At 33.3% G+C, this 22,474-nt stretch overlaps 1 protein-coding gene across 2 annotated transcripts in view; it reads right to left on the reverse strand.

The window, feature by feature from the left end:
- The window catches only part of LOC142337613 (uncharacterized), a 116,602-nt gene that overhangs the window by 89,786 nt on the left and 4,342 nt on the right, over positions 1-22,474 (reverse strand). For both annotated transcript variants that reach the window (XM_075386964.1, XM_075386966.1), the window contains exons 2-8: positions 17,184-17,633; positions 16,266-16,477; positions 14,458-14,616; positions 13,935-14,047; positions 1,816-1,944; positions 1,219-1,318; positions 248-322 (exon numbers count right to left, since the gene is read on the reverse strand). In XM_075386964.1, the coding sequence (XP_075243079.1) occupies positions 248-322; positions 1,219-1,318; positions 1,816-1,944; positions 13,935-14,047; positions 14,458-14,616; positions 16,266-16,477; positions 17,184-17,633 (1,238 nt within the window). The remainder of the gene's footprint in view (positions 1-247; positions 323-1,218; positions 1,319-1,815; positions 1,945-13,934; positions 14,048-14,457; positions 14,617-16,265; positions 16,478-17,183; positions 17,634-22,474) is intronic.

Here is a 22,474-nt window from a genome sequence, read left to right on the forward strand (position 1 = left end):
AAACAACTTTGTCTTTAATTACAAAACTGTTCGTCCTGGTGACCAACAATCAGAGCTCAATCAATTCCTTATATATTACAGAGAGTATATTGACATGCCAACAATCTGCAGTTTGTTCCATAAGAGTTGATACTCCAATAAGAGGGGAAATTTTTTTCAGATTTTCTGTATCCGTTCTCCTGAAATCTACTTCTATATTTAAATAACTCTTATTACCGTGGAAATTATCTATTTTAAAAAAACTAACGTGAAGCACTTCCAGATCTGACGTCATGAAACAGGCTGGGCACTCTGGCGACAGAACGAACTCCTTCCCATAGTACTAGAACATACCAATTCATGACCAATTTTGTTAGAGGTCGCCCTGCCCTCACTAATGTTTCCCAACGCTTTTTAAATAAAACAAGGGTTCATATTAAATAAAGCTTCCAATTATTTGCGCAAAATAAAATAAGAAGCAATCAAAGAGAATGAGCAATTCTTCTTGTTTTTCCTTCGAGTGAATATAATTCCACAACATAGCTGGAAGCATGTCGAAATAGCAGCGAAACAGAAATTGGTGATGTAGGAATATAGATAGCAACAGAGATAGAATTGAGTTGATGGAGTTGCTGATGCAACACACAATAATTTATTTAAAAACTAAACATATTTTAAACTTTGTTTTCAAAAGAAATTCAAATTGGTTATTTTATTATCTTCATTGTTAACATTTATCATTAAATAAGACCTTTACTGACCTTGAAAGAGCTCAGAATTAGCTTGAGTGAACGTAATGTAACAGTGTTCAAAATGATTTCGCGTGTGAGGTAAATCAAATCTTAAAAAAATAGCAAGATCTCAAGAAACCGTCAAAATGAAATCAAAAGTATAATATTCGGCGAAAAACAATGTTGTTTTCTTAGAAAAAAATATTTTATGAATCGGAGTTTACACAAATTTGTTACAAATTATAAGAAACACAAAGTTCTTGTAAAAAATTGGAAAATTCACATCTGCCAAAAGCTGTATGTAGCTGATTTGCAGATCAATTTTATTCTGCAAAAGCTTTCGAATGATAGATACAATTTCATGGAGTTCAAAATTTTCGAAAAACCTTTTCATATATGGGATTGGAACGAAACAAGCGATCATACAAAAATCTCATGACTTGAATAAAATTCAGTTAACTCTTGCATATAAATATCTCTAAAGTACGAAATTCAGTCATTTACTTACGTTATTGTAAGATGAGCGTTGATCAAGCAGAACGAACTCTACTGTAACTGGTCTCCATTGTTTGTCAGTTGGGAATCCACTGCCATCACCATATACAGACCTAAAAGAGAAAAAAAGTGTACTATGCTATGAGCGAGTATTATCACAAATAGACTCTTTTGATGATCCCAAACAAACCGATAACAACAACCTCTGAAATTTTCTAACTCCTCAAACTGTAGGCACACAATTTTCCCAAGAAACTAGGTTCGATTTCGCATCTGCGCCAAACTATAGTATGGTATGTGCGACTCAGTTCAAACGTTTACAGCGATTGAGCATCGAAGCTGTATGGTAATCGAGTGTGAGAGAACTCTGTTTTAAGCAATTGTTCGTTCTTTCTTTTCATGTGCAAAATTTACAAGGTCAACCAGGTCTTTTAAGCTGAATTGTCAGCCAGGTCTCAGTGGTTTTTGATAGCAAATTTTGCGTATAGTAGCCAAATTTGGATGAATATTTTTTTAATTACAAAACTCTTAAATTTTCAGAAAAGTTTTGCGGAGCTAGTCGTTTCCGAGTAATGAGAATGATTTAAATAAGCAGAATAAATGAACCAACACATCATAGGAGAAGTTGAGATGGGTTTCCTCAGGTAGAATTGTGCCTCCGGAAACCGCAAGAGTAGAACTGTCTGAATTCCGTGTCCAGGGTCCAAACGAAGTGTCAAAGTTGATGTTGTCAAAGACACTGTAAAATTAAGAGAGGCATTTCTAACAGATCCAATAACAAACATAAGGCCTATGGATCATCTGAGAAGAGAGAGAGAGAGAGAGAGAGAGAGAGAGAGAGAAAGATTAAAATAAACATTTTTACTGTGCTTTTTTATTATTATTTCGTTTTGGCCCCAAAAACTTAAACCATAGTCAATTTGGTCTGAAAAAACCTTACACTATCCTGTTTGGAGTAAAAAAAATCAACTCTGATGCCTTTATATTTTCATACGGTGCCCTTATGCTTCTTGCTTTGTAAAACAACTTGTAGGTGTTTTTGTATTTTTTTTGGGTCGCTTGCGGCTAAATGAGGGGTGACGGATCATGATTTTCAACGAGATTTTAGACTAAGCTGACGGATTTTTCGACTATTTTGACGTATTCGGGACCTTTTTTGGGTACAAAAATAAGACTTAGTGCCAGTCTGGCAAGTGAAAATTCAGATTTGGTGTAGCTCTGGCAAGTGAAAAATCAGAATTGCCGCACGTCTGGCAATTGAAAAATCAAAAATGGCACATGTCTGGCCATTGTAAAATCAGAATTGGCCCCAGTCTGGCAAGTAAAAAATAATAATTGGCGCAAGTCTGGTAAAAGAAAAATCAGAATTGGCGCGAGTCTGGCCATTGTAAAATTAGAATTTTGGTCCAGTCTGGCAAGTAAAAGATCGGAGTTGGCGCAAGTCTCGCAAGTAAAAAAATAATAATTCGCGCAAGTCTGGTAAAAACGAAAAAATCAGAAGAATTGGCGCAAGTCTGACACTTATAAAATCAGTATGAAAGCACGTCTGGCAAGAAAAAAAATGACATGAATCAGCGTATAAAACAGTACTGATGCGGAATTGCATTTAGACGTGCCCAGTACCGAATCGTACTTGGAATTCGGCAAGGGAAAGCACACATAAACGTTGACAAAAACGACGATCGTTTATATTCAAATTTCAAGAAGCCATATCTAAGGGCGGTCATGCCTACGCCCTCAAAGCCCCAACAGTCCAAAACCAAAGTTCGTCTCAGTGGTACCAATTCAACACGAAACGTGCATTTCTTGTGAGCCAAAGAGTATCAAAAACATGACATTGGCTTATTGGTGACCAGTAAACAGTTTTTGAGACTAAACAAAATCATCTGAATATTTTTGGCTTTTCAACTTTCTTTTGAAAAAAAGACTTTTGAAGTTAAAATTTATCATAAAACTAAAAGAAAAAACTAATATATGTTCGACAAAAAATTCATTTTTAGAAACTGAGACTGACGTTCAAAACTCACACAACCGTCTTTTGTTTTCTCTCATATAATCAAATGCACCGTTTTGCTTTCAAATACAGAGAGCAGAAAAATGGCCCAAATTTTTTATTTAAAAAAATTTTTGCCAAAAGTGGCCATAACAAAAGTGGCTTGCTCAAAGACGCCAGTTTAAAAATGCCATACTAACATCTTTCAAAGAATATATTACTTGGGGAAAAAAGAACGAAAATGTTTAAGACATTTCTTAAAGTTGTACAATTCACTACAAAGATTTCATTTTCCCTTATAGTACCAATAACAAGGCTGAAATATGTAGTCAAAAAATTGCGTTTTGTGGAAACGAGACCATTAGGAGCATATAATTAACCTTAAACTTTATTGACCGAATTTTATTAGAAAATAGTCTATACCAAATTCAAAGACTTCTTTAAACAGTGCTATGGGTAATTGCAAAATCACCAATCGTCTTTCTAATCGACAATTAGCATTGAGCGGTACGTTTCGGAAACTAATCACCAGTTAGGCTTGCATTTCGGTAATTACATACTGTATTCGTGGGAAATAGGTTTTATATATAGTTGATTTTGTCACATAATTTTATGACCCATGTATTAAGTTTAGAGTTAGAAGCGGGTGTGGAAACTAGTTACACTAAAAAAATTTTGTTCAAATTTTTTTAGTGTAACTATAGTTACCACACACGCCAATAACTCTACTCTTAAAACATGGGTCCTTAAAAACGGGACAAAAATGAATATATTTTCAGAGCCATGAGAGATGTTTTCTTAGACCGTTTGGCCAGAAAAAAGGCAAAGTTAAAATTAAATGCTCTCAATGTCCAAACGACAATCAAAAACTATCCATAACCCGCTTCATTATATAATTTTGCTAAATATCATGCGAATAAATTGAATAATAACAGGCAAAACTATCACAAAAACAAATTTCGCCCTTAACTCTGCATAACTAATGCCTCAAACTTTTTGCTTCATAAACCCTCGTAAATGGTTTTCAAATTCGTTACAAGGAACAAAAAATCAGAAAAACAGACGATAAGTGTGCGACTTTAAAAATTAAAAAATCCAAAACTATAATTAGTTACTTGACACTCGCTTCATCAGGAGCCTCTACCACTGCGAAAAAACATTTTGAAAATAGAAATAAATCAATCACCGCCACCCTCGAATCAATGCACGCGGAAAAAAGAAAGAAAGAAAAAAAATAAAGAGAGAGAGAGAAAAAAGAGAGAGGGAGAGAGAAAGAGGGTAGAGAGAGAGAGAGAGAGAGAAAGAGAGAAGAGAGAAGGGGGAGAGTTAGACGAATCCAGAGCGGGCCATTGTATATGTTTGCATTAAACTGAGTATCGGAAAATGCTGATAACTCTTTCGCATCATTAATGGGAAAAAACGCATTTCAAAAATGCTTTTCGACATTTTTTCGGGCTAACCAAAACATCAACGACTTCTTTTAATTCCTTTCTACAAAAATTACTTAATTGTAAGACCGGATAACGGATAAATAATTAAACTTAATTCATAACAGCACTTTTTTTTAAATTAAACAAGGAGGCTCGGTTATGTGCGGTCGCACACGAAGTTTCGGCCCCGTTCATCCACATTTTTGGCATAAATGTCTACCAAATGAGGATCAGATAGAAACCCCCCCCCCCCAAAACTCAAGTACTTTTCAAACAAAAAATGTGTTTGAACAAAAAGATCGCGTCCATCGCAAATAACTCAGAGGAGTAAAAAAACAACATTGGATTAATGAGATAAGCCATTATTAAGAAAGCAAATCAAGACAAACAACAAAAGCAAAAAACAATATTAACAATATTAACAATATTAATAAAAACATTAATTACATCCAAAAAATAATGACCATTTAAAAAAAACTTATTAACAAGGTCAAAATGGCGTCAGCTAAAATTGAAACTGAACAAAATAACTTGTACTTCACTAGAAAGGATATGGGACCACTCCAAAAAAGAACGACAACAATTAGACACAAAAAAAAACAAAAAAAACAGCAAACTGAAAAAAAAGGACTTACCATTTTAAAAACAAATAACTTCAAAGCAATGAAAACCGTTGGATAGCAATTAAAAAATGTCAACAAGTTCATGATCACAAACGCCTCTATAGGAGGGCAGTAAGACCCGTCATTATTTAATTTTTATGCGGCTATAAAAATAATAAATAGAGAGAGCAAGCAATAACTCAATAAAAACTTGCGCGAAAACGCTGTTGAAGCCGTAAAGCAATATTTTGCCCCACAACTTATGTTCGGTTGCGCCCTCTTCGAATGCCAATATTGTGGTATGTGAATTCTCAATATTAAGACTCGGTGGGCCATGAAAGCCATGAAAACCATAAGCTATGAAATGAATCAATTAAATAGGTTCGTTTATTCGTCCGAAGGCAGCCTTTGAGATCTGTAATTACTCAGAATGCGTCTTACGTTTACAAAAACAACGTCAAATAGAGAAAAAAAATCGAAAATTAATTTTTTTGCGAGATACCCGTTTCGAAGCCAGTACTGTCATAACGCATTCTTTAAAAACTTCAGATTTTGTACACTTGCGCTTTCTCTCGACGCCAATCATGTCCTATGTGATCATTAATTAACGAGACTAGGTCACGAAAACAGACGAAAACAGACAAAAACAACAAAAACAACACAAAATTGATTTTTTGAACCAGTGTTTTCAAAGTCATGAAAGCCATCAGCTATCTACTCAAATCGGAAAACAGGCTCATCGAATCCTCCATAAAGAGCCAGTGAGACCTGTTATTCGCCAGGAAAGTTCATACGACTAAAAAACAAAGTGAAAACGACAGCTAATGACAAGAGCACAAAAAGCTCAAATAAATTCTTCGAGAGTGGTGTCGAAGCCGTTAAAACCATAATATGTGCCTTTAAAGATTTTGATTTGTTTCATTGTGCCTTATTTTGAACGCTAGTAATTAGTTATGTGAACTGTCAATAATATCACAACATGAAAAAAAAAGTCGTGAAAAATGGAAAATAAAATCTGGAAGTATCAAGTCAAGGAAATCATAACTTAACGCAAAGAGCCTCAATAAATTTTAAATTTTAATTTAGTAGGCAGAAGAAATCTTTCTTTACTGAAATTAAGCTACAAGTTGACCAAATAAAGAGAAAAATTGTGACAAAGTTCAAAAGCCCTTGTATTTTTTTATGCGGTTACAAAAAAACAAATAAAGACAACAAACAAGTATTCATACGAAACATGTGGGAAAACGCTGTCGACGCTATAAAGCCTAATTTTGCCCCTCGTGTGGTATGTGACCACTCATTAATGAGAATAGGTAACAAGTAGACAAAAAAGAAACAAGGGCAAAATTAGGTAATAATTTGTTTTTTTTTTAAAACAATTATTTTCAAAGCCATGAAGGCCATTAGCTACAAAAAAAAATTTACCAAATAGGTTCGTTTATTCGTCCAAAGAAAGCTCTTGAGGCTTGTATTTGTTTAGAGTATGTCTAACGTCTACAAAAAGAACGTCAATTATACAAAAAAAATCAAAAATTAGTTTACTTTTTTTTGCGAAAACCCGTGTCGAAGCCAGTAAATTCATTGCGACTTCTTCGATAAGATTGACTTTTGTTCACTTGCACCTTCCCTCAACAACAAAATTGTCATATGTGACCTGGAACTAACGAGACTAGGTAACAAATAAAAAAAAGTACGAAAACGTGAATTAAAGTGTTTTTTTTTATTTTTGACAACAAACGTTTTCAAGGTCATGAAAGCCATCAGTTATCTACTCAAATCAGAATACCAGCTCAATTAATCCGCCATAAAGTGCGCCAATGAGAGCTGTCTTTGTCCAGGAAGTTTCATATGACTAAAAGTAAAAACAACAGTTAAAGAAAAATATAAAAAATTCAATTAAATTCTTCGAGAAAGGGGGGTCGAAGCCGGTAAAACCATTATCTAAGCCTTGAAAGAACTTTATTTGTTCAAATGTGCCTTACATTGAACGCCAATAATGTAATATGTGAATTTTCAAAAATGCGATAACGGGACAAAACGAGAAAAAAAAACGTGAAAAATGGTCCAATGCCTACAAAAAAATTGTGAAAACTAGTAGTACCAAAGCCAGAAAACCAAAACGTAAAGCGTAAAATTAGGATGAAATTTTAATTCAGTAGAAGAGTAAGAAAAAGCATTCTTTCTTTGCTGACACTAAGCTAAAAGTTGACTAAAGAGAAAAATAGTGACAAAATTCATCAAGCCATTGTTTATTTAAAAATCAAACATTTCTAAAAGTCAAAACGACCAAAACTTTTTGAGAAAAGAAAGCAGATAAATTAATTTGGAACTGCTTAGGAAACCAATAGAACACATCAACAGTGAGCTTTGATCTGAATTGTTCTCTTCTTTAATTGACAAAAATAATCAAAATTTTTTTTAAAACAACGACTGAATACCTGAATAAAATCCGAATTTCTATCGAATTGCAACAGTTCAAGATTGGTCAAGACCAACCCTGCTATTGCTGATCATCCACTAAGAACACCCAATTGTTTCAAAAGTCATAGATCCAGATAAGTTGTTAGTAAAAAGATCAAAAATAAATGCTGAGTTTTTGATGATCAAAAAGTTAGCAAAAACGGCAAAACTTTAATTCCAGAGTACTCTCAACAGAAGTGGAGGTAAATCTAGCTTCCATTGTACTTTACAAACATTGTGCTAATTGTTTTTAGGTGTGCAGTTCTGGCAAATTTATTCAAACTAAACTAGAGTAGCTTAGTTTGGGCGATATTTAATGAAAAGGCTGAAATTTGAAATAATTAGCCAAAAACGTTATATCAAAATAGTCAACAAAGCTTTTTTGTATGTGAAAACAAAATCAGCAAAACTATTGTTAACAATTTTAGCATATTTTAGCAAAAATGACCATATTTAGGCAAAAATTCCGGAAAATGTGCATAAAAATAATGCAAATCGGACTGATATTCACAAAAATTTACACCAGGATATTTCGCTCTAGAAAAAGAAATTCAAAAAAGAATCTTTTTGGTACCATTTTCCACGCTGGACGGGCTTTTTAAGGATACCGATCACAATTTTCTACGATGAGTATATCGATCGTTAAAAATTGACTGAACATTAAAAAAAACCCATTTGAGTTAATAGTTGCTCCCCCTCAAGAAGGGTCAAAACAAAAGTTTTTTACAGGAGATCTTTTCCCAGGAAAAATGCAATTATGGAATATTTAACATTGGACATGACAACCCTAAGCTTTTCAAAATAGAGCACAGCATTTTTAACGATACCATAGACATGGGTCGAGAAAAGTCGATTTGATTTTAAGAAGCACAATTGAGGAAAACATAAAATAGATAGCGCATCTGTAAAACAAAAATATTGAACTTTAAACTGTGATTATACTGGATACCATAATAAGGCAAATGAAATCGTACGATAAATATTAAATTAATCGATGTTCAGAAAAAATTGTACTTCATAAAAAAACAATTTCAAAGCTAATTCCACCAGCTATCAATTAAAATATAAAATTTCACACTAAGATAGCCATGAACTGTTTTCTTTCTGCAAAACTTAAAGGTCATATCAATTATTGGTGGTAAAATGGACCAAAATTTTCATATCATTGCTCATCAGTCCTTTACGCAATCTTAAGGTGCGCATCTTTGAACGAAATTTCAAATGAGAAAAAAAAAATTGCTCCTCAACTGTTTGAATAGTTGAAGAGTCGAGCTTGACCAAAAAAATTTTTGTCATCATGCACTAGACATAATTGCTTTTGCATGTTTTTAAATTACTCAATGTCTTTTGGAGAAAAAAGGAATGAAACAACAAATTTGGAACCATTAAAGGGTTGTCTCGATTGAGTTAACGCTGTGATCAGTCGGCACATCCATTTTCAAAAATTGAGCGACGCGTTCGAAATGTGGTCCCCATTACTTGAGTTTAAAGATAATTGTAAAAATTTACTTAAAAGCGATTCGAAGAAAAAGGCCGAAAAAGATCACAACTGTTATTTTGAGCCCTATTTACTACCTTGCTACATGATTAATAAAAATTGGCCCTGCTAGCTTTGTCAATGAAAGCAAAAGAGCCGTAATCAACAAAACTTTTGGTGACAAAATCGCTGCCACTATCTGTCTAAAAGTGGGTTCCTTTCACTTCCAAGGCAGTTAAAAAGAGATGGAAGGAAAAAAGAAACCAAGCACGAAAAACAATAATAATCTCGCGCTGAAAAAAAACCTAAAAATTTAATTCTTCGTTAGGGGAAAAGCACAAATAGTTTAAATAAAAATGCACAGAAGCAATGCTCAAAAATTTAGAAACTGCCCGTGCTTTTTAAATAAGCAGATTATGTAGAAACAGCAAGTTGGATTTTCTGGTCGATTAATTTTTCTTATGGGCATTGGAAGAGCAAAAGATAAGCAAAACAGCGGATAAAATGCTCTCAGACAAAGATTGATATCGTAAATTGGAAAAATAGCAAAATCCTTGAAAAAATTGAAGCTGGTTTGACTAAAATGTCTCATGAGCGAATGCCATTAGTCAAGAGGGGCCGGAACAAAATTTTTTCCAGGTAATATATATATTTTTTAAAAAAATGCAGTTATGGAATATTTAACATTGGCAAACATGTATTGAATATAGAGCGCAACAATTTTAACGATACCACAGACATGGTTCTAGCAAAGTCGATTTGATTTTAAGAAGCACAATTGAGCAAAATATGAAAAAAGATAGCGCATCTATTCAACAATAATAATGAATTTTAAACATTGAGCATACTAGATACCATAATTAGGCAAAAGCAATCATAAGAAAAAGGTTTAACTAATCGACGTCCAGAAAAAATTGTACATCATAAAAACAATTTCAAAACGAATTCCAGCAGCTATTAAATAAAAAATAAAATTAGATAAGATAATTAGACTAAGATAGCCATGAAGTGTTTTCTTTCTGCAAAACTTAAAGGTCATATCAATTATTGGTGGTAAATATGGACCAAAATTTTCAGATCATTGCTCACCAGTCCTTTACCAGTCTACGCTTTCTTAAGGTGCGCATCTTTGAACGAAGTTTCAAATGAGAAAAAAAATTGCTCCTCAACTGTTTGAATAGTTGAAGAGTCGAGCTTGACCAAAAAAATTTTTGTCATCATGCACTAGGCATAATTGATTTTGCAAATTTTTAAATTACTCAATGTCTTTTGGAAAAAACGGAATGAAATAACAAATTTGCAACTATTAAAGGGTTGTCTCGAGAGTTAACGCTGTGATCAGTCGGCACATCCATTTTCAAAAATTTAGCGACGCGTTCGAAATCTGGTCCCCATTACTTGAGTTTTAGGAAAATTGTAAAGATTGACTTAAAATCGATTCGAAGAAAAAGGCGGAAAAAGTTCACAATTAATATTTTGAGCCCTATTTTTTACCTCGCTACATGCTTATAAAAAATTGGCCCTGTTAGCATTGTCAATGAAAGCAAATGAGCCGTAATCGTAAAGACTAAAAAACGCTGCCACTATCTCGCTAAAAGTGGGTTCCCTTCACTTCCACGGCAATTAAGAAGAGAGAAAGAGAGGGAAGGAAAAAAGAAAACAAGCGCGAAAGACAATAATAATCTTGCCCTGAAAAAAACAGTTTAAAATTTTAATTTTTCGTTAGGGTAAAAAGCATAAATAGTTTAAATAAAAATGCGCAGAAGCAATGCTCATAAATTTTGAAACTGCCTCTGCTTTTTAAATCAGCACATTATGTAGAGCAGCACGTTGGGTTTTTTGGTGGATTAATTTTTCTTTTTTAAAACTATTGGCATTGGAAGAGCAAAGATAAGCAAAACAGCGGATATGTTCACAGGCAAAAATTGATATCGTACATTGGAAAAATAGCAAAATACTTTAAAAAGTTATAGCTGCTTTGACTAAAATGTCTCATGAGCGAATGCCATTAGTCAAATATTTTCTTTTAAGATTAAGCAGTGGAACTTCGAACAGCCCATTTTTAATGTAAAAATTGGAAATAAGCTATTGCAGTTGGAGCAAAAGGTGTTAGAAATGACTTCGAAATTATGAGTGGCACTGAATCAGAACGCTCAGACAATTAGAAGACATGCATAAACGCTCGACTCAAGCCGAGACAACAATTGGTCGGACTGCTTTTCAAGAACTAGTTTTCCAACGAAGAGAGAGCGTTTTTTTTTTCAAAAAAATTAAAGACTAGAAGGATCCAAATAATTTTTCAAACTTTGATCGAGAGGGGTGAGAAGATAGTAAAAATCAAACTAGGTATCTATTCAAACATTTAAAAAATTGGAAAATTACCCCAACAATCTCCCGAAATTATAGTCCAGATATATTTACGGTAATTGAAGATAGCCTTACACTCTACGCCCTAAACTAGTGTGGTGAGATATAGTGGGGAAGACCCAAAAATTATTTTTGCTCATAAATATGATTCGCTGCCTTGTTTTTTTTCATAAAGACATACAAGGAAATGGTAAAGCAATTTCGGTTTAAAGTACAACTACACCTGCCAAAATTTTTTTTTAAAGTTTGTTAAAATACTACTCTAATTGTGACAACTTCTTGCAAGATAAATATACAAATCATTGTCAAAACAGCTTACCAGCAATCTCAAAGTTAACGCAAAAACAAACATTTCAATACCACTTGTGTTCGGATTTTGACAACTACCAATAAAACTTTGGAAACCGAATAAAAAGAATTTGATAGGATTATAGGGGTGACGTCTCAGCAAATAGACGCACCAAAAAATAGAATTAATAAACGAATCTGATTGGACGAAAATTGGCCAATTAAATGGAAGACGCAAAAGTAATACAATACAGTATCAATAAGCCGAATTCAATACGATAGCTCCCTGTATAATTTCTGAGAAATACAAGAATGAATTTTGAATTAAAGAAGGGACGCGGACAAATTCTTTTATTTAACAATTTCTTGTTTAAGAAAAATAAAACTAATGAAAATGTGGTGTACTTTGTTTGCGTAGAACCGAGTTGTATAGCCAAATTGTTAACAAATCAGGATATTACAAGTATTATTCGGGTTTCTGAGGAACATAATCACCTCCCCCCCTACCATCGAAATAAAAACGATTAAATTTAAACAAGAACTTTTTAGTGATACTCGACAAAACCCAATAAGACCTTTGAAGGAAATTTATGAAATTAACCTTGATAATGTTTCCGATTTTGTCCCCCCTCGTTACGAAAACCTTAGGGGCACTCTAAATAGAAAACGATCTTTAACTTTACCACCAATACCCAAGACTTTAGACCAGGTTTTCATTCGAAATTCTTGGACAAAAACTTTGGATGACCGCAATTTTTTTACTTCATCAGGTGAGTGGTATTGTTATATATGCCACTGATGCTGGTCTCCATTTTTTTCAACAATCAAAAGTTTTGTTGGGGGTCGGTACTTTTAAAACAGCACCCCCTCCATTCTTAGAAATTTATGTTATTTACGGAACCCACGAAAATTACAAAATAACAGTTATTTGGGCATTTCTTGGCTCGAATACAGAAGTTTATAAAAAATTTTTGGAAACTTTAAAAAACAAATGTTTCAAAAAATTTCAAAAAATTTTAGTACCAGAGTTTAAAATTACAGATTACGAAACTGGGGTAATTTCGGCCATTCCCAAGTTTTTTTCATATTCAACTCATTTAGGTTGCTGGTTTCACTACACTCAGTGCATTTACCGAAAAAAACAAGAGATGGGTTTGACAACTCAATATAAGTCGGACGCAAATTTTCAAAAAATTGCTCGAAAATTATACAGTCTTGCTTTTTTTTAACCAGAAACAGAAGTTATATCCGCGTTCATCGATTATCAAAACTCAATCAAAAATCAATTGGATCGCAACAGAAACTTGCAAAAAAATTTTGATTATGTTTGGAATTTTTGGCTTTTTGGAAGCCTGAAGTTAGAAATGTGGAACGTATTTGACCGGCCAGTTACCATGAGAGCCACTAATAAGTGTGAAAATTGGAACTCAAATTGGAACAAAGAAGTTGGGGCAAGCAACCCCAATTTTTGGAACACAATTAAAAAACTAGGAAAAAAAGAGCGAGAATCTAATTTGGAATTGCTTCGACTGGAGCAAGGGGAATCATCACCTTTGCAGAAAAAAAAAATTATGTGCAGTTCAATGAAAAAATACTTCGCCTGAAAAACTTGTATTTGTGGGGCTTAATTTAGCTTAATTCTTATTGGCAAAGTATGTCTGAAATATGTTATAAGATAAAATAGTCAATTTAAACTGATTTTCTATGCATAATTTTGTATGTGTTCAATTTAATTTGCGGCTATGCTAATCCGCTGCCATTTCAATACACGGAGCTATTTGTTCAATTAAATTTGTATTATATCGCATCTTGCCTCTGATTGGTCAATTCATTTTCTATATTTTGGTACGTCTTCCAAATTCACTAGCGCCGATTATAGGGTTTTCCCACTCGATAACGGCTATTTAAGGCTCGGTTTTCCTTGCCCACTTTGAATAAAAAACCATCACTATTATAGTATTTAATCCAAGGTAATCTATAAATAGAGTGAAGTTAAGGAGCCCTCCCCCGTCCCCTCCGTTTAACAAGACAACTCAATGCTGATATAAAAAGATATCTACTTAGCTATCTAATAGCTACTAGTTATATATTGCGCAATTATATTATACTGACTTGAGCTGTGAGATGTCGTCATTTAGTGTGAATGATCTGAGTCTGTAGGGACTTCTGTTGATGACGTCAATCTGCACTTGGTACACTTGTGGCAGTGGATCATCCGACAACAGCTAAACAGATCAAATGCATATGAGACCCATAACGACTCTGCGATTTGTTGAATTTCAGTCGAAATATAATCGTGACGAACTAGGCAATAAAAAACGTACTCTAAACGTTTGATTGTTTAAGATCAGAAAAACATTTTTTGCTGAATTTGATAACAAGGAATCCGAATATTCTCTGCTGATATTGTCCAACCAAATATACTTTCAAAAATATGTTTTTTACGGAATCGTGGACTTTTATTAGGTTATATCATACTATGAGCCGCAGCTCCTAATTCAGATTTCTTCAATTATTTAATTCCTTGAAATGGTCATTTTTACCGCTCGCAAACTTAAATAATCCTGGTACGCATTATCATTTAGAACCGGAAAATCAAGATAATTGAATAATTAATGCACTTTGATCTTCTGACCTTGACACTTTTAGTGATTTCGATTCCTGGATTGGTGGCAAAGGTGAGTGCATTCCTAATAGCCACAAAGAGGGGAGTACCTGTTGTCTGGAGCCTCAGATAGGCACTCACATAAACATCGTCTCCCTGTCCAGGTGTCTCCCAAATGTGGTAGTTGATCTAATCAACAAAGACCTTAACATTCAAAGTTAACTTTTCAGCAACAGAAAACGAAGAGAAATAGATAGATAACTAAAAATCAATCGCTGAATTTCAAAGCAACATTAAAATTCATTTGCCAAGTTAACCAAATTATAAGTTTTGACTGGAATCAAATAATTTTGAGTTAATATTTTTAAAAATGTAAGAGATTTTCTAAAATGTGAATAGTGGAAGAACCAGTTTTGTTCCAACTCTCAAATTTATTTGGGGGTTAGGAACTTTATGCTAATCCAGCTTTTTTCCGTTCTATCAATTTTGGCTTATCGGTATCGTTTGCGAAAAGTTACAAAAAAGTTCTATATCAGTAAAAAGCTTTTAGTAATTGAACCGATTGTTGGAAAGATTTTTTTTACGAAATGCATTTCTCGAGGAAAACAGACTTAAAGGTTTCAAAATTTTTCACATTTGAGACCTCCTTTTAAGGCTTCGTCTATGCTCAGTCAAGAATCAAGTGAAATGGCTAATCGAAGTTACCTGCGTATTCAGCAGATTCAAAAGAAAAACATAAACCGACTAACATCGGCAAAATTGCTCTCAAATGACAGGCGCCGCAATTTAATTCAGGGGCTGTAGCCTCAATAAATTTTTCTTTATGAGCCCGATTCCGACACATACGTTTACAATAATTGCTTCTCATTCAAGAGCAGTTAAACATCTAGATTGGCAGATTAAAACATAATATAAATTATAAAATATTTCGAAAAGATATACTTGAACAAATTTTGTTTTGTTTTTATTCCATTTTTTATCAAATAGTTTCTTTGCTTGTGATCTAATGAAAAGTATTTGCGGAGGAACAAAACTATTGCACATTTTTGGAGAAATTGAGTCAAATTTTGTCACAAAATTAAGACTTCTTGTACATTATAAGCATCAAAAACTCAACCGACAACTGTACGGGCTAATGTTATTTAACATTAATATTAAAAAAATTTCCCTGCCAACTTTTACCGCGTTTTCAGCGATTTAAAGTGTTAATCGTCTTGAAGTCCCAAGGACGGTTTTATTTTTCACTCAGTCGCCATATAAAATAGTTGCCCAGCAAAACGATCAGAAATAAACTGATGTCAGTGTTGAAAAACAAAACCAAAAATGAACCGGGATAAACTCCGGGATCCCTTTTAGATGCCTCTTAATTAAATTTGGTTTGGGCTCGTCTGCTATCAGCTCTATTGATATTTGATATTTGCATTAGTCATTTATCCTCTCACGGGGAAGCAAGAGTTAACCTAAATACCAAATCGAGAGAAATACCATCTTTTTGAGATTTTTGTATGAGACAACAATCAAATTTATTCCATTTTTTTTCATTTATGCATTCGGTGTCATGAAAAAAAAATGCCGGCTATTTTCATGCAATCTGCTGGGTATGTTTCTTTTAGGAATGAATTTTTTGTTCGCCAATATGAACTCAAAGTATTTTGAAACGGTTCTTTGATATCCGTCACCAACAATAACTTCTTATGACATCCGTCCCCTTAACACGGACTGAATACTGTCACTTCATCAGAAGTTGTAACCCAAAAACTGAGACAGCCCAGACAACTGGATATTTGTTACCACCTCTACTGATGTTTAAACATGTAAAAACTCTCTATAATACTTACCTGAAACGAATGTGAGGCTCCTTGGTTGCAACAGACCCCCGCCAAATCCAATAAGTATCTATAGGTGACGCCATCTACTTCTGAGAAACAAAGATCGCTCAGACAAGGTACATTCAGGGATCCAGTTGAAGTCAAACTCTCGTTCGTTAAAGAGGATCGCCGATCCAAATTGTCCAACCTCAAATCGTAAATGTTGAGGCGATAATTGGAATCTAAAGGACACAAATTAGCAAATTAATTTTTGAATTATTAGCTTGAGGATAGAGACGAAAAAACTTAGCTGAAATTGTTCCCACTAAAAGAATAATTTTTGCAATTTTTCCATCAGTCGGAAACGATGTCATTAAATTAGCACAAAATGTTGAACGAAATTGTTTCTTTATAAAAACTGCACCGAAATCAGGCGGGAATTTTGATGATTGCGTATGGTATAATCTGTACGGCCCACATTTTAGTTACATAACAACTTTCGTTTCTGTTCTGTTGTACACTCGCGCAGAGATTAATACACGATTTTTTGTCTAAAATTGGCAAATTGTTAAGTCATACGAGAGAAATTTTTCGCATGAAAATCTTCTACATTAATCTATCTTGAAAAATGACTGGACTAAACCACCCGAGGAAAAATTCTGCATCGATTTTATTCTGGTTGCCTTTCTGAATAGTATTGCAATCATTTTAACAGTGGAACTGATTACAAAAAGCTCAATCGAATTTCAACCTCCAACAACAATGCATGGCACTTGATAAAAATTTTGGTTTCAAGACACGGATTTATGGGTTTTTCCATCCTGTGAGAGTCTTTCCATCCATGAGATTTCGGCTGGTTATAGATAATTACATAAATCAATTTTTCTTCCTTTGTTTGCTGAGTGTGGGGTTGGGTAAGTAGTTCTGACAAATTTGCAGCTTACTTACATATTTCCAATGACACTGAGTAGTCGCTCACGAACTGATCCAAAGTAAAATCAATTGAATCTCTCTCGCCAATCGCCAAGTATACATCTTCATTAAAAGTACTCAAGCTCAGAAGCGTCGGAACACTGTCAACGAAAACATCGAGCGGGTTCGAAGTGCCTTTTGGTTGGGTGGGTTTTTCGGGATCCCGCACGCTAGCCAGAATCGATACATTAGTACTTGGATTTACGAATAAGTTGCCGACAAACAACTGCAAGTTTGCAGTGGCCTGCAATGTAACGTCTTCGGATATATCCCCACTAAAAACTGCAATAACAGCTTCGGTTTCTTCAAACGCGTATTTGTCGAGAGGTTCCCACTCTACTTGAGAGGTTGAAGTTGAGGTAGCATTGAGAACTGGTTTCCGACATTCTGATACGCCAGCCCCACAGCCAAACGAGAGAACGTCACCTGAAATTTTGAAAATAATTGACCAAAATTTGATATTAATTTGAAGATGCAAACTCAATATTTACCACTACTTTAGATTAAAATAGATAAAACAATATCTATGAAAAGGTCAATTGTTAGGATGTAGGGCTTAAAAAGCATAATGAAAAATTCAATAAAATAAATTAGCATAATGAAAGTTCGGGAATTTCATGACAAAAATTAACTTAACTTTGAAGCCATTAACAAACTTACGGAGATCGGAATAGGAAATGATTTTTGTTGTTACCCACTTAAGTGGGGGAAGAACTACATAATCCAGGAACTATATATAGGAACTATATACATTGCGAGTGGTATCTTTAGAAAGCTTGCCAAGCGTAGAATTTCAAATTAAAGAGATTTTTTGAATTTCCCTTTTTCCGAGGAGTTACGGAGGTTTAAAGATTTGTGAACGCTAGCCTATTTTCCGGTGTTTTGTTCACATTTTTCGTATCGTTTGCTCAAAATTTGATCAATTGTCGATAATATTTGATAAAATTGATATTATTAGCCTCATTAGTTTTACGTTTGAAGATCAAAAAGAGTTGGTGAACTGTTTGAATTCAGTTTTTGCAAAAATTTTAAGCTGAATTTTTAAAAATTCAGCATTTTTCCCTTTTTTCATAAAAAATCGCATCAAATATGTCTATTTGGCCCACTTAACCCAGTGTGACCGGTCGTGTAAGTACACAAACTACCGACTCAATTTTCTTTTCTCAGATACCGGCTAATTGTTCCACCAGTTCCCAGGAAACTTCTCTGGGAAAAACAATTTTGGTAAATTGAACTTGGTAAATTGAAACGATATTTATAAAACTGCATACTTCAATTTTGATATATTAGGATTTTCGTTTGCCAAAAACCTATTACTAAACATTTTAAAACATCTGAGCAGCGATAGCAAGGCACGTTTTGATCTCATCGTTGAGTTTTGAAAAAGGATTCAGATTGTATTTTGGGTCTCTTTTTGGCAATTTTTTCCTCCCAATAACTAGAAAGTCTTCTCTCAATAAAGTTGCACTTAAAAAGAGGTCCCGTTACAATTCAATAAAATCTAATGAGACGATATTGTGTTTTATGAGTAAAGCTCATGATTTTTATGGCTCCGACAAATTGTTATTGTAAACTTTTAAAGAATTCTTGAGACTTTCAAGCATTTGGTATTCTCATTGTAGTCTTATCTCTGAGTCCAATAAGTCAAACTTCTAGTTTGAAGCTTTCAAAGAAATTAACTAATGATTTCAGTTGATACATAGTGCTTTCTTGGTAAAATAGCTCGATATGTATCCAAAATTCATCATTTACTTTTGATATAATAACCTTTTGGTCAAATTAAATTGTTTGATAACATTTGGTACAATTTTTTGTTTTAATGGAGAAGCAGAGGGAGCAAGATCAGTTTTGAACTAGTTGTGGAATATTTTAATGGAGCGCGGTATATCTTTTTAAAATACTTTTTTGTCTGTTAATTACAGACCAAAATGAATTCAAATCACAACTCAATTATCAGCAGTTATCAACAGATTGTCAAATTTTCTAAATGATTAAACCAATTATTTTTGGACAAAGGTGATTATTGAAAATTTTCTATCCCGCACTCTTTTGGTGGACAATTAAGTCAAAAACGTAGTTGAGCACGCTCGGAACATTATGTGCGGCCGCACATTACCGAGCCTCCTTGTTTTATGTAAAAACAAAAGGAAGAAAAAACTTATATTAAAAAACCAATCTATAAATTAATTAGTTCATACACAATCTAGCTTCGAACGCAAGAAGTTTATGTTTTAAGATATGTAGTTAAGTGATATATTTTCATACATGTATTTTGAATCTAAACCTTTCTTTTTGGCATGATTTAATGAATAAACATCTTTCAATGTTGATGCTTTACATAGAAAAGGTTTCCCTTGAGGTTGATCGGTTCTCAACAAATGTTCCGTCTGTAAGTAATTCTAAAAGAAAGATGATAATGAAAAATCCTAAAGATTTAGATTCAAAAAACAAACTGATTGTAGAATTACATACACCACATTTGGCCTTTTGTTGATTCATCATGTGAATGCAGAGCCCCATTATTCTGTGACCAAACAACTTTTTTGAGAAAAATTTAGATAATTTCTTAAGAGCACAGGTAATGAAAACAAATTAGAAATTAAAAACACCCAACAAACATGTTTTATAATTATTTTCACTGGATTTCGATTGAAGGAAGTCACGAGATTGGTTGAAATGGCAATCAAGAAAGTAGAAAAAATTTCAATAAGACTATGCGCAGAGTGAAACAACTACATTCTGAGATTCTCATCCAAGGGCATTTGTAAAATTTATCAGAAGTTGTTTCCACTAAGTGTTGATTTCGAAAGTTACCTTCTGAAGCTTCATTATGATATTTTCAGTTCGCTAAAAAATATTCCGATCCTTCTTTTGCATCTAACTGAATTCTTTAAATCCAATGAAAAATGCAGAAAAATGAACATTTTTCACTGACAGTCAAATGAATTAGGGTTGATACTATCAATCCTGCCGTTGAAATGAAGAACAAAAATGAGAGGCTACAGTTTTCAGCTTTGTTGCACCTCTTAACCTGGTTACAAATTACCCGATAGATTATCATTTAACGTAATTTCTGCTTCCAGTTGTCTTTTAGAAAAACACGATGAGCACGGAAGCGTGGAAGAACAAAAATTGCAGTCTTTTCAGAAGTCAATGAACTTCTTTTTCGGTCGTTGTTTTAGAACTAGGAGAAATCCAAATGTTGTAGATTTGTGGCACCTCTTGACCTCGTTACAAATTACCCGATATATTATCATTTAACGTAATTTCTGCTTCAGATTGTATCTTGGGTCTGGGTCTCTTTTTGGCAATTCTGTTTCCCCAATCACCAGAAAGTCTTCTCTCACTAAACGTGCACTTAATAAGAGGTCCCCTTACAATTCAATAAAATCTAATGAGACGATATTGTGTTTTATGAGTAAAGTTCATGATTTTTATTGCTCCGACAAATTTTTTTTTGTAAACTTTTAAAGAATTCTTGAGACTTTCGCATTTGGTATTCTCATTGTAGTCTTATCTCTGAGTCCAATAAGTCAAACTTCTAGTTTGAAGCTTTCAAAGAAATTAACTAAAAATTTCAGTTGATACATAATGCTTTCTTGGTAAAATAGCTCGATAAGTATCCAAAATTGATCATTTACTTTTGATATAATAACTATTTGGTCAAATTAACTTAATTGATAACATTTGGTACAATTTTTTGTTTTAATGGAGAAGCAGCGGGAGCAAGATCAGTTTTGAACTAGTTGTGGAATATTTTAATGGAGCGTGGTATATATTTTTTTTAAAATACTTTTTTTGTTTGTTAATTACAGACCGAAATGAATTCAAATCAAAACTTAATTATCAGCAGATATCAACAGATTGTCAAATTTACAGACAAAAGGAAGGCCTATGAACATATATGAAAATTTCAGCGAAAAGCATATGGTTTTTTGGCTTCAACACGTTTGCATAAAAATGTTTGCGAAAATTTGATTTCTGCCTGTAATGAGTATTAATGCGTAGTTTTTTTAGTTAGTCTCTCTAGAGAAAAGTACAATTGTCTTCCTATGCAAAGACAATTTAAACTATTTAGAAATTTTCAGCTAAAAACTTATGGCTGTTGTGTCTTATGGTTTTAAATATTTGATTTAAAAACAAAATCTTTGTTTTTAGATTTCCCGTTTTCAATCTTTTTTTTGCAGTCTTTGAGTGTAATAATAAACAGAAGTCATATTCTTGCTCAGTTGGATTATAATGTAGCCTTAATTGTTCTTTTAGTTCTTAGATAATTGTTTTTGGCGTTGATACAAGTTTTCATAAATTTTCTATTCATTTTTTCAAATGCTTTAGGTTCGCTTGTAGCACAAAAAAGAAGTCCCATGTCAAATTAATGTCGTTAAAACAAAGCGCAATTAATCATTCAATATTATTAGTTAATAGATTTTGATCTTTATTTTCCGCTAAAATGAAAGTCATTTGATTTAGTTTACTTTTAATCTGGTGCCATTTTGACTTTTTCATTTAGTTTAAAAAAACGGATAGATACTGAGTAATGTTCGTAAGTAATGCTTGATGTTTTTATTTGATTTTGCTTTTTGTGTTGTCTCTTACTCTATTTAAAGGCAGTTATCACCGGCTCTCTAATGAGTGATTGTTTCATTTGTGCATTGGCTAGAGCCTAAAGCAATTTACTAAATGATTAAACCAATTATTTTTGGACAAAAGTGATTATTGAAAATTTCCCACACACTTTTGGTGGACAATTAAGTCAAAAACGTAGTTGAGCACGCTCGGATCAATATGCGCGGCCAGACATTACCGAGCCTCCTTGTTTTATGTAAAAACAAAAGGAAGAAAAAACTTAAATTAAAAAACCAATCTATAAATTAATTAGTTCTTACACAATCTAGCTTCGAACGCAAGAAGTTTATGTTTTAAGATATGTAGTTAAGTAATATATTTTCATATATGTGTTTTGAATCTAAATCTTTCTTTTGGGCATGATTTAATGATTAAACATTTTTCAATGTTGATGCTTTACATAGAAAAGGTTTCCCTTGAGGTTGATCGGTTCTCAACAAATGTTCCGTCTATAAGTAATTCTAAAAGAAAGATGATAATGAAAAATCCTAAAGATTTAGATTCAAAAAACAAACTGATTGTAGAATTACATACACCACATTTGGCCTTTTGTTCATTCATCATGTGAATGCAGAGCCCCATTATTCTGTGACCAAACAACTTTTTTGAGAAAAATTTAGATAATTTCTTAAGAGCACAGG

This window comes from Convolutriloba macropyga, chromosome 4 (genome assembly GCF_964194025.1).
Source record: "Convolutriloba macropyga chromosome 4, txConMacr16.3, whole genome shotgun sequence".
In the NCBI taxonomy this organism is placed as follows: domain Eukaryota; kingdom Metazoa; phylum Xenacoelomorpha; order Acoela; family Convolutidae; genus Convolutriloba; species Convolutriloba macropyga.